This window comes from Dama dama, chromosome 20 (genome assembly GCF_033118175.1).
Source record: "Dama dama isolate Ldn47 chromosome 20, ASM3311817v1, whole genome shotgun sequence".
NCBI lineage: Eukaryota > Metazoa > Chordata > Mammalia > Artiodactyla > Cervidae > Dama > Dama dama.
In genome coordinates, this window is record NC_083700.1 from 17899527 (window position 1) to 17912531 (window position 13005).

General features: G+C 38.7%; 1 protein-coding gene across 3 annotated transcripts in view; it reads left to right on the forward strand.

The window, feature by feature from the left end:
• The window catches only part of GATAD2B (GATA zinc finger domain containing 2B), a 78823-nt gene that overhangs the window by 55362 nt on the left and 10456 nt on the right, over window positions 1-13005 (forward strand). For 2 of the 3 annotated variants that reach the window (XM_061120762.1, XM_061120763.1), the window contains exons 1-2: window positions 7098-7126; window positions 9449-9784. In XM_061120762.1, coding sequence (XP_060976745.1) covers window positions 7113-7126; window positions 9449-9784 — 350 coding nt within the window. In that variant the 5' untranslated portion in view covers window positions 7098-7112. Of the gene's footprint in view, window positions 1-7097; window positions 7127-9448; window positions 9785-13005 lie in introns of those variants that run through there. The other variant, XM_061120764.1, reaches the window with a different exon arrangement.

The window sequence follows — 13005 nt, forward strand, 5'->3', positions numbered from 1 at the left end:
TCACCCATTTATATACAGTCCACTGGTTTTAGTATAGTCAGAGTTGTGCAAATGTTACCACAATCTAAGATTAGAACATTTTCATCACTCCAAACAGAACCCGCCTACCCCTTAGCAGTCATTCTCTATTTGCCCCTCTCCTCAGCTCTAGGCAACCACTGGCTACTTTGTTTCCATAGATTTGCCTTCTCATGTAAATGGAATTATACAATATAGGGCCTTCTGTGACCAGCATCCTTTACCTAGAATAGTGTTTTCAGGGTTCATCTATGTTGTGACACGTATCAGCACTTCGTTCCTTTTTATGGCCATTATACAGTGTTTATACGATGGCTGTATATCCATTGTGTGAATATACCACATTTTGTTTATCTGTTCATCAGTTAATGGATGTTTGGGTTCTTTCCACTTTTTGGCTATTATGAATAATGCTGCGTGAGCACTTGTGTACAGATTTTTGTGTAGAGATAATGTTCTTGGTTCTCCTAGCAGTGGAGTTGCTGTGTTATATGGTAACTCTATGTTTAACTTTGTGAGGAACTGCCAAGCAATTTCCCAAAGTGACTGTATCATTTTACATTCCTACCAGCAGTGTGTGAAGATTCTACTTTCTTTACATGCTTGGTACTTCACCTGTCTTTTTTATGATAGCCATCTTTCGGCAGCTCTTAGCTTCTATGGTACTTTGTCCTTTTTGAAATGTAGCTGTCTTTGTCTCACTATACCCTTACACCCTCATCTCAGTCTCTTCAACTCAAAAGTCTGCCTGGCTCTCCTCCTTTCCCATCCCTGCATCATGTCCTAGAAATGCTCCTGTGGCAGTAAACAAGTGAGTTACAGAGCTTATTTCATTTGTTTCCTGTCCCTCTGGGATCACTGTTCTTGGTAGCCTCACCTCCAGTATCTTGAAGACCTTGTTTCAGGTGTTTTGTTTAGAGGTTTTTTGTTTCAGGTGAGCGGGCATATCCGGCCTGTGTTACACCATCTTGACCAGAAGTGGAAATCACAGCATTGGTTTTAACATCAACAAATTGGTGCCTAAATGCTGAACTGGAGAGAGGATTACTAAATCAAATATTTTTTGCTTTGGAATTCTACACAACAGTTAAAACAAATGAACTAGAGCTTCATATATTTACTTGGATAAATTTTAAATATTAAAAAATTAAGCATTAAAAAAGCAAAATGAAAAAGGATACATACAAGAGCTACTTTTAAAATTACACCAACTAAGGAATTCCCTGGTGGTCCAGTGGTAGGACTCCACCCTTCCACTTCAGGGTACCTGGATTTGATTCCTTCTCAAGGAACTAAGATCCTGCATGCTGTGTGGTGCAGCCTAAACAATTAAAATATACAAACTATACTATATATTATTTATGGAATCATATATATGTAATAGAATGATAACAAATCCATTATAATGCCTTTCTCTGAGGAGGGAAGGAGGGAGGGTAGAATGATTTGGTGGAAAAGTTACACAGGGTGCTTCAACTATATCTATAATGTTTGCATGCATGATAAGTCACTGCAGTCATGTCTGACTCTTCATGATCCCATGAACTGTAGTCTGCCAGTCTCCTCTGTCCATGGGATTCTCCAGGCAAGAATACTGGAGTGGGTTGCCATTTCTCCTCCATATCCCTTCTCCAGGGGATCTTCCCGACCCAGGAATCAAACCAGGGTCTTCTGCATTGCAGGTGGATTCCTTACCAACTGAGTTATCAGGGAAGCCCAGTCTATAATGTTTAGTTCACTAAAAATAACTTTAATGTGATTAAATGAGGGAATACATATACAGGGCCTTATATATTGCCTAGTAAGTAGTGGTCGACACAGTAGATATTAATTCGTTTTGCTCACCTCTATCCCTCCATCCTTTTCCCTCTCAGGATCTTCTAATAGTCTTCACTGCAGACCTGTATTTTGATTTAGGGGTAACAGTGATTTGAAAATTTGATAAGCATGATTCTAAAGCTGTGTCACCATCTGGCCATTCTTATGTTTTTACAACAGTTAGCAATGAATTTAAAGCTGGATATTTTTCTGCTGTAATTGTTGGACACAAGTACTCCTTTAATTTGTTGACGTATCATGCTTTTCTAGTTTTCCCTTAGCTCTCTTAGTTTCCTCTGACCAACCAATCCTTAAATGTAGGTATTGCCCAAGGCTCTATCCTTGGCTCTTCTTTTCAACTGTATATTCAGTTTCATTCATCCCCATACATTATTTCAGTTATCTTCCTTACCTGTTCAAATATTTATCTCCAGCTCTGGCCTGAACTCTGGTGCTCTTGTTTGTGTACCATATATTCACTTGTTTAGTGGGTATCTCCACCTTGATTTCATTTCAGCATTTCTGACAGAGCTGTCTGTCCATTTGGATAGTTTCAGTTTAGGTAACAGAAAATCCAGTTCATACTGGCTTAAACATGAAAGGTATTTGCTGGTCTGTGTAACAGGACTAGTTCAGAGTAGCTTGCTTTGGTGGCACAGCTATGTGGTTAGCTCTCCTCTCAGTGTTCTGCTGTGCACGGCATCTGCTCTGTCTGCAAACTGCCTTCCCTCATGACCAGGATGGCCGCCAGCAGCAGCATGCCCGTACTACCTGTTTTCTCATCTGGGGCTTCCCTGGTGGCTCAGAAGGCGAAGAATCCGCCTGCTATGCAGGAGACCCAGGTTCGATCCCTGTGTTGGGAACATCCCTTATACAAGGGAATGGCTAAATTTTCTCATTGAGAGGAAGGTAATAGAATTGATAGGACTTAGTGAGTTAGATTTAAAAGTCTGGAAAAGTTAAGGATGATTTCCAGGCTTCTAGGGCCTCTGGATGAATTGAATTCAGTATGAGGAAGAAAAAGCAGCATATAGCAAAGGCTTGTAACATCTAACTTCTTTATGTATGTAACTACTTGTATGTAACATCTAACTACTTGTATGTAACTACTTTAGTTACATGCACGTCTGTCTTCTATCAGAATGAAATTGTTAAAGACAGTAACCTGGTCTTTTTTTCACCTTTACTTCTAGTACCTAACCCAGAACTTGGCACACTGTATATACTTAATGTCTGTGGGGGATGGATGGGTTGGATGCATGTGCAAATGCGTGAATCCACAACACTGCTTCTTAAGATTATTTTGCTCTGAGCAGGGAGATGTACATATATGACAGATTTTTTTTTTTTTTTGGCAGGGTGGAGAGGAAGGAATAGCTGTAAAATGTATAATAGATTTTTTTTAATGATTTTTTAGTGTGGATGATTTTTTTTTTTTCAGTTTTACTTATTTATATTTGACTATGCCAGGTCTTTGTTGCTGTGTGGGCTCTTCTGTAGTTGTAGAGAGCAGAGGCTACACTCTAGTTGCAGTGCGCATGGCATGTGGGATCTTCCCAGACCAGGGATCAAACCCATGTCTCCTACATTGGCAGACAGAATCTTTATCATTGAGCCACCAGGGAAGCCCTGTAATAGATTTTTGAAGTGAGCTAGATGTGCATTGGAATTCTAGATTCACTGCCTAAAGCTTTGCAGGCTTAGAGTACTTGATTTGACACTTTTTCCACCTCTAAAGTAGAGATAATATCACTTAGTAACTTGTTGAGGAGATTTAAATAAGGAAACATGATAAAGTGTCTAGTAGCCTGTTTGGCTTTTAAGTAGGCACTTAAGAAATATGGTTATTATTTGAAGCCTGGAAAAAGCAGAAAAGTTTGATGAGGTGTTAAAAGACAACATAAAACATTCATTTTACAGAAGTTTCGTTTTTCTTTTTGGAGAGAAATTTGTGTGTGACCAGCTTAACATTGGAGCAGGAAATGGCAGCTCACTCCCTTATTCATGCCTGGAGAATCCCATGAACAAAGGAACCTGGTGGGCTACAGTCTATGGGGTTGCAAAGAGTGGAACACAACTGAAGCAACTTAGCACTAACTCAGCGTACATTGAATATTATTTTTACAGCTTTATTGGCGTATAAATGTATGATTCAGCAATTTAAAAAAAAATAAATGTACAGAATTCTGTGACTATAACTACAATCTATCTTTAGAACATTTTCATCACCCTGAAAATATCACTCGTGGCCTTTTTTAATCTGTTTCTACTAAATTGGATTTTTTTTCCCTTACTGTGGCAAGCTATACATAACATAAAATTTACTATTTTAACCTTTTTTTTTTAATATTTATTTTTATCTATTTAATTTATTTATTTAACTGCACCAGGTGTTAGTAGTAGCATGTGGGATCTAGTTCCCTGACCAGGGATCAGACCTGAGCCCCCTGCATTGCAAGCACAGTCTTAGCCGCTGGACCTCAGGGAAGTCCCTAGTTTAACCATTTTTAAATGTTGAATTCAGTTTTTATTACTTTCACAGTGTTTTGCAACCATCACTACTATCCATTTAAGAATTTTTTCTTCATCCCAGAGACACTGTTCCCATTAAATAGTAGCTCCTCACTACCTTCTCTCCACCCCCAGTCACTGATAACCTCTATTTTGCTTTGTCTCAGTGAATATGCCTTGCTGAGTCATTTCAGTCATGTCTGACTCTTCTCAACCCTATGGGCTGTAGCCCACCAGTTTCCTCTTATCCATGGGATTCTCTAGGCAAGAATACTGGAGTGGGTTGCCATGCCCTCCTCCAGGGGGAATATGCCTTAGGTAACTCATATAAGTGGAACCGTAAAATATTTGTCCTTCTCTATCTGACTGACTTCATTTAAAGTCAACAACCCACTGGTTGTTTTAAAGAATCATCCATATCTCACTGGATTTTGAGGCAGGCATGGCTGCAAGTATATAAAGTTGGGTCAGTAAAGTCAAGAGTGGGCAAGGAAAATTTAATCAGAGTTATCAAGCCATCTGTTGGGAACGACTGCTTACCTCAGACATTCAAATATCTGGTTCTGGTTTCTCACAACTTGTAGTGTACTCATTTATGTCATTATAATAAAGGGGAAATTATTTGAACTGATTTAGTTATTTGTATAACCATCATTTGAAGAAACCAAGCTAATGATGGCATCCCAATTTCCAACCAGCACCAGGTTGTTGAATTTTGTCATTTTGTCATTTCCTCAGTGCTCATAAATATAATTTATCTCAAAACTTAGAACAGTATACTATATTAACGAACATTTGTATATTTTGCTGTGTACTTTTCTGAAGTACTTTTTTCACCTAGGTGTATAATTAGTTTATTTTTTACCTTTTGCAACTCCTCATGGTATTCTCAATCATATTCTCACTATGAGGTGTTGATCAAGTTACCCAGGACATTGTTACTGTGGAATTAGGGCTTAATTTTTTGGTGTTCATTCAACTTTCCAGTCAGTCCATCTGGGGGTATTTTTCAGAGGTAAACCATTTCAGAAGTAACACATGTCAAAATAAGAAATCTTTGGGGAACCTGCAGCTAATGAAATGTTTCTATATGCTATAATATGTTTCATATCTGAAGCTGTTAAAAGAGAATTAAGAGGATATGGAGAAATTGGAGCCCTCGTACTCTGCTGGTGGTAATGTAAAAATGGTGCAGCCACTTTGGAAAAACAACCTAGCAATTCTTCAAAATGTTAAAGAGAGAGTTACCGTCAGTTCAGTTCAGTTCAGTCGCTCAGTCATGTCTGACTCTTTGCGACCCCATGAATTGCGGCACGTCAGGCCTCCCTGTCCATCACCAACTCCTGCAGTTTACCCAAAGTCATGTACATCAAGTCAGTAGTGCCATCCAGCCATCTCATCCTCTGTTGTCCCCTTCTCATCCTGCTCCCAATCCCTCCCAGCATCAGGGTCTTTTCCAGTGAGTCAACTCTTCGCATGAGGTGGCCAAAGTATTGGAGTTTCAGCTTCAGCATCAATCCTTCCATTGAACACTCAGGACTGATCTCCTTTAGGATGGACTGGTTGGATCTCCTTGCAGTCCAAGGGACTCTCAAGAGTCTTCCTCAGCGCCACAGTTCAAAAGCATCAATTCTTCAGCACTCAGCTTTCTTCACAGTCCAACTCTCACATCCATACATGACCACTGGAAAAACATAGCCTTGACAAGACAGACCTTTGTTGGCAAAGTGATGTCTCTGCTTTTTAATATGCTATCTAGGTTGGTCATAACTTTCCTTCCAAGGAGCAAGCGTCTTTTAATGTCATGGCTGCAGTCACCATCTGCAGTGCTTTTGGAGCCCAAAAAAATAGTCTGACACTGTTTCCACTGTTTCCCCATCTATTTGCCATGAAGTGATGGGACCAGATGCCATGATCTTAGTTTTCTGAATTTGAGCTTTAAGCCAGCTTTTTCACTCTCCTCTTTCACTTTCATCAAGAGGCTCTTTAGTTCCTCTTCACTTTCTGCCATAAAGGTGGTGTCATCTGCATATCTGAGGTTATTGATATTTCTCCCGGCCATCTTGATTCCAGCTTGTGCTTCTTCCAGCCCAGCATTTCTCATGATGTACTCTGCATATAAGTTAAATCAGCAGGGTGACAAGATACAGCCTTGACGTACTCCTTTTCCTATTTGGAACCAGTCTGTTGTTCCATGTCCAGTTCTAACTTTTGCTTCTTGACCTGCATACAGATTTCTCAGGAGGCAGGTCAGGTGGTCTGGTATTCCCATCTCTTTAAGAATTTGCCAGAGTTTGTTGTGGTCACACAGTCAAAGGCTTTGGCATAGTCAATAAAGCAGAAATAGATGTTTTTCTGAAACTCTCTTGCTTTTTCAATGATCCAGCGGATGTTGGCAATTTGATCTCTGATTCCTTTGCCTTTTCTAAAACCAGCTTGAACAATCTGAAAGTTCACAGTTCACGTATTGCTAAAGCCTGGCTTGGAGAATTTTGAGCATTACTTTACTAGCATGTGAGATGAGTGCAGTTGTGCAGTAGTTTGAGCATTCTTTGGCATTGCCCTTCTTTGGGATTGGAATGAAAACTGACCTTTTCCAGTCCTGTGACCACTGCTGAGTTTTCCAAATTTGCTGGCTTATTGAGTGCAGCACTTTCACAGCATCATCTTTCAGGATTTGAAACAGCTGAACTGGAATTCCATCACCTCCACTAGCTTTGTTTGTAGTGGTGCTTTCTAAGGCCCACTTGACTTCACATTCCAGGATGTCTGGCTCTAGGTAAGTGATCACACCATCGTGATTATCTGGGTGGTGAAGATCTTTTTTGTACACTTCTTTGTATTCTTGCCACCTCTTCTTAATATCTTCTGCTTCTGTTAGGTCCATACCATTTCTGTCCTTTATCGAGCCCATCTTTGCATGAAATGTTGCCTTGGTATCTCTAATCTTCTTGAAGAGATCTCTAGTCTTTCCCATTCTATTGTTTTCCTCTCTTTCTTTGCATTGATCGCTGAGGAAGGCTTTCTTATTTCTCCTTGCTATTCTTTGGAACTTTGCATTCAAATGGGAATATCTTTCCTTTTCTCCTTTGCTTTTCGCTTCTCTTCTTTTCACAGCTGTTTGTAAGACCTTCTCAGACAGTCATTTTGCTTTTTTGCGTTTCTTTTCCATGGGGATGGTCTTGATCCATAGGACCCAGCAGTTCTACTCGTTGGTATATATTCAAGAGAACTGAAGACATGTCCGTACAGAAACGTGTGTACGGAAGTTCATAGCAGTATTCATAATAGTAAAAAGTAGGGGACTTCCCTAGTGGGTCAGTGGTTAAGACTCTATGCTTCCACCACAGGGGGCATGAGTTCTATCTCTGACCACGGAATTAGGATACTACATACCGCACAGGGCAGCCAAAAAAATTAAAAAGCGGGGGAAAGACCCAAATGTCTATCACTTGATAAATGAATAAACAAAATATATATCCATACAATGGAATATCATAAAAAATATGAAGCAATGATATATGCTACTTGAATGAACCTTAAAAACATAATGGTGAGTGAAAGAAGTCAGTCATAAGAGACTACATATTGTATGATTCCATTTATATAAACGTCCAAAATAGGCAACTTTAGAGATAAATTCAATTAGTGAGGTATAGAGGTAAAGGGGGAAGAGAGTGACTGCCAATGGGTATGGGTTTTTTTTTTAAGGAGGAGATAATGAAAATATTCTAATACGGATTGTGCTGATCATTGCACAACTCTGTGGGTATACTAAAAACTACTTGATTATACACTTTAAATAGGTGAACTGTATGAATTGTCAATTATTTCTCAATAAGGGTGTTCTTTGAAAAAGAGAAAGAGAGTTAAGAAACATTACCTGAAAATTCAGAGGTCTGAATTCTGACTTTTCTCTGTTCTCCAAAAGGTCTGTTTCCTTTTGTTGGAAATTCTTTTGTTGGTTACTCCTTTTCCTCATTATAACTAGAAGAGTTACATTTTCCTTTGCACTACAGGAAGGAAGATCCCACAAGCACATACATACTTTTCTTTGTAAGAACACCAATTAACGTTGGTAATCTGTTCTGTCCTACTACTCGAGTCTGTGAATTATCAAGCTGATTCTTACATCTTACATGTGAAAGTTATATCCTGAGGGTATAGAAATTAAATTTTACTGAACCCTTTTCTGAGTGCCCACTTTTACAGATGAAATTGAGATTTGGGGAGGTAAAGTAACTTTTAAAATATTTGACCTGTAAAAGTAAATAGCAGTTTGAACTGTGTTTTGATGCATCAAAAAATTTTCTTTCCAGTGTCACATTACTGTTTCCTACCAGGAAGGTAACCCTGGATTTAAAAGTGTTGGAGAAATTTTGCACCTAGATTTTATTAGTGTAACAAATCAAAATGAGAAGGAAAAATCATAATTAGCTTGCCTGTAATAATTTTGCTGTAGGAGTAACAAACGTAGTACCTTTTATCTTCCTATGTGCCTGAGTTCTTTGCTGAACAAAGTATCTTAAGATACTGAATCTGTATAGGATTGAGGGCAAATAACAATGGGACCCTCTGACCGTTGCTGTATCCAGACAACTGAGGATTCCTGTTAGATGCCCTTTGTCTAATTAATCTTTCTCATGTTTCTCCATCAGTAAAAATGGCTAGTTAAAGATATGCATGGGTGACCTAAGGAACCTCCCATTTATAAAAGAGTCTTTTCCAGGAGAAGAATTTGGCATGAGAGTTAAAACCAAAGCATCTGACTTTGAGCATGCATACACAAAAGGCCAGTCACAAAAGAATGTTTACTTTTTTGAGAGATGTAGGCTCTTAATGGATTATTTCAGTGAGTATGGTCTTTGGTTTCAGACATCTATACAGTAAGAACCTCGATGACTGGAAGGCATTTGAAGGTTTACTTTCACTGCTGAGGTTGAGATCATACCTCTTTTAATACAGATCATCTAGGAAGTTATAGGGTAGAATGTTAGATCAGTTAACTTTAACCTTCCATTTATATGCCTGTGATTCTTCTTTCCTTGTGGACTATTTAAGGGACTTTATTCTGATTGCACTCGAATGTTTCTTTCCATAGGATGGATAGAATGACAGAGGATGCTCTTCGCCTGAATCTGTTGAAGCGGAGCTTGGACCCAGCTGATGAGCGAGATGATGTCCTGGCTAAACGACTCAAAATGGAGGGGCATGAGGCCATGGAACGTCTGAAAATGTTGGCACTGCTCAAACGAAAGGATTTGGCAAATCTTGAGGTGCCACATGAGTTACCCACTAAACAAGATGGCAGTGGTGTCAAGGGCTATGAAGAGAAGCTTAATGGGAATCTCAGGCCTCATGGAGACAACAGGACTGCTGGAAGGCCAGGCAAAGAAAACATCAATGATGAACCTGTAGATATGAGTGCTAGACGGAGGTATGGCTTGATTCAGCTGCCTCCATAGTTAAGGTCTTCTCATAAACTAAGCCTATGAAAAAGGAATGAATTCCAATGAGAGAAAGGGGTTTTTCTTCCTAAAGCTTTTTGAATGAAGGTGTATCTGTGCCATCTGGCTTGACCATGAATTTCTCTTGTTTCCAAATGAAAATAAGTGCCTCTAAAAATTATTATCATTAACATAAAGTAGCTGTTTCTGGATCAAGGAGGCAGTAAGAGTTGGTACCCCAATTAGAATGAGTTACTATACTTTCACTCTAATCTTAGGCCATTTTAGTAGGCAGGCAAAAGCAGTCATTTCTTCAGATCACCCCAGGAGTTTTGGGATCTGTTGATTATGAATACCCAGCTTTTATTACCTCAGAGAGTATGGGCCTCTCTTGTGTGTTCTCTCTTCTTCATGTGCTGATCGTCTGCATTTTTTACTTCATTTGTGCCACATTCCCCAAACCCCAAATATGCATACACATTCACTTACACAAGTACACTCATGCTTGTGCTCTCTCTGTCACATACACATGGCAAGAAAGAAGAAGAAAGGAATGGTTATAATCTTACTTAGGTTTCTTTCTCTACCTTTTCATGTTAACTTATTAGTATTGTCCCAGAGTTATTTTGTTTAAATCACACCCAGTAGGGGAACAGTATTCTTGGTAATAGCATTAAAAACCCTTAGGAAACGTCAGAAAAGTTCTGTAGAGGTTGTGGAAGAAGAGAAAAATTCTTGGGAGCAATATGTAGTATCAGCAAAGTATTATAGGCTAATCCTTAGACATTTTTAGAAAAAAAGAAAAGTGGATCAATGAGATAATGCACCTGAGTAATCCACTTGCCCCCTAATCACCCTTAGCCTTCTGGAGTAAATGACTAATCCTCCTTCCCTGGGGTCAATGAAGAGGAGAAATGTTAGGTGGATTCCTTACATCCAAATTTGGAACTGAAAATGTATTTTTCATAAAAACATTGTTACACATTTTGGTAAGATCTCAGTACTGTTGGAATTGTATTATATCACAGATAAATTCTGTTGAAAGTTAGAGTACCCTGAAAACTCTCCCATTGCATTTAATTTTATAAGAGGATTGAACTTTTGAAACTTGATTCTTTGGAAACTGGGAACTGTTCTTAATGTTATCCAGGAAAAGAGGCTTGATGTAAACCATCTAGATCTCCATTCTGCATGAAAAAAATAGGCCCTGTCTGCCCTGTCACTCGTCTTCCCTTTCACCAGACCAGATACACTGACAGCTATTTCCACTTAGCCTCAAGCTTTTTGTAAGAAGAAAGAAGATTGATAGATTGCTCAGCATGGAGAACAGTGGTTTCTTTGATGTGGATAAAAGGAGGAGGGACTTTAAAAGCAGAAAGAAGGATGGGCTCTTGACATGATAGCCATATCATAATTGCCTAAATATCTTTTTTTTTTTTTTTTGCCATCAGCTGTACAAGTTATGGTATCTATGAAATAAGATATGCATGAAACCAGCACTGCTTATGTTTTGGAATGCTATCGAGAATACGGCAGTTCTAATTTTGTTTTTATTACCTGGATAAAGATTAGGAGTTTTATAGTTTCTGGGAATCTGCCAGTCTGAGTTACAAAGTGATATCAGCAGCAAGTCTGGCTTTTAATAATATCTAATTGGTAGGGTTTCATACCTAAGAACAGCAAGTATTGTAAATCATATGTATGTTTGGGAAAGTAGCAAAGTAACTTCTATCCCCAGAAAAGTTTTAATAAAAAACGAGAGTTCCATGTCAAAAGTAAAAAAAAAAAAAACAAATTGAGGAATGAAACTTGACTTGGGCTTTTCCTTACCTGTGCTGTTTATGTAATATGAGTCAGTTATATTTGGGAATAAAATATCATTTAGGGTTTTCTCAGATACAACTTCCTGATAAATGTCACTCAATTCCAAAATCTTCATACTGTAATGTCTGTGCTTGTTCTGTTGCTGGATAATCCTTAAGTAATAAGTGGCACTCATTTGAGCAAGGAAGAATTCCTTAGGTTAGAAATAATCTGTGAGGTGTGTATCCAGCCAGGCCAGGATAGAAAGAGCTTCTGACTGTTGATGTAAACATTGGGGAATCATATAGAAGAAAGAGAAATCTATCAGACCTCAAAGTTGTTTACTCATGTTAGGGATGGGGGTGGGGCATGAAGGAATATAGAAATGTAAATAAAAATGCAGTTTGTTTAGGCCTGACCATTACTCCAGGAACTGGGGGTTAAAGGATAAAAGGTTCTTTTCTTCCTTTAGTGACTTCTTTTTTCTGTAACCCTACATTTTCAGCTTGTGTCTGTGACCAGTGGTTATAAAGTGATGCAGACAAATTTAGTAATTCCCAAGATAGTTACTATTATCATTGTCTTTCTATTTTATTTCCTCAGCTAAACTTGGTTGTTTTAGTAACCTCAGTTTTACCCTGTTGAGGAATTGAATGCCTGTCCCAGTCATCCAAGGCGCCTTGTTCAAAAGGCATCCAAGTCCCAATGGCATCTGAGACAAGACCCCCTGAGAAATGGTCAAGAGGCGCTCAGGACTAAAGATCTGTGGTTATAAAAGGCTTGAGTTACAAGTTTAAGAAAGACCTAAGAACACATTGTTTTAGACCTAAACACTCCTGACTACACTGTAGATTTCAAGAAAGTAGTCAGCGAAGATATCTGAGTTAAGAAATCAAGAGAGAATTATAGGATATGGTCATTGACTTGGGAACCTCAGGCAGTTAGAATTCATAGGATTCTTGTTATCTAGGTGTTAAAAAGTGAGTGCCATTTTTTATTTTAGAGGGACAAGATGCTTTTTTTTTTTTCTTTTTTTTTCGACAAGTTGCTTTTAAGACTAGCCCCAGAAAGATCAAAACTAGAGTTGTCTAATAACTAGGATTGGCCATAGGGCATAGCCGGTGTGAAAGGTTTAGATCAGAGTCATTTCTAGATAGTTTTTTTTCTGAGGGAAGATGGTAAGTAGAACTTGCAATTAGGTACAAGACCCATACATTTAATTGTGGAGTTTCAATCCTCCAGAAGGCTGTAGACATTATACTTAGCACTGTCCATTCTCTTAAGCCACTGACAACAATACCAACAGTACCTTCTTTTGGCCTAAACCCTTGGCAGGATAGACTTCACTGGAGTTGCCGTATAACCTCCTTTCTTGTAAATCTTCAGATAGCCAGGATCATCTTCTTAT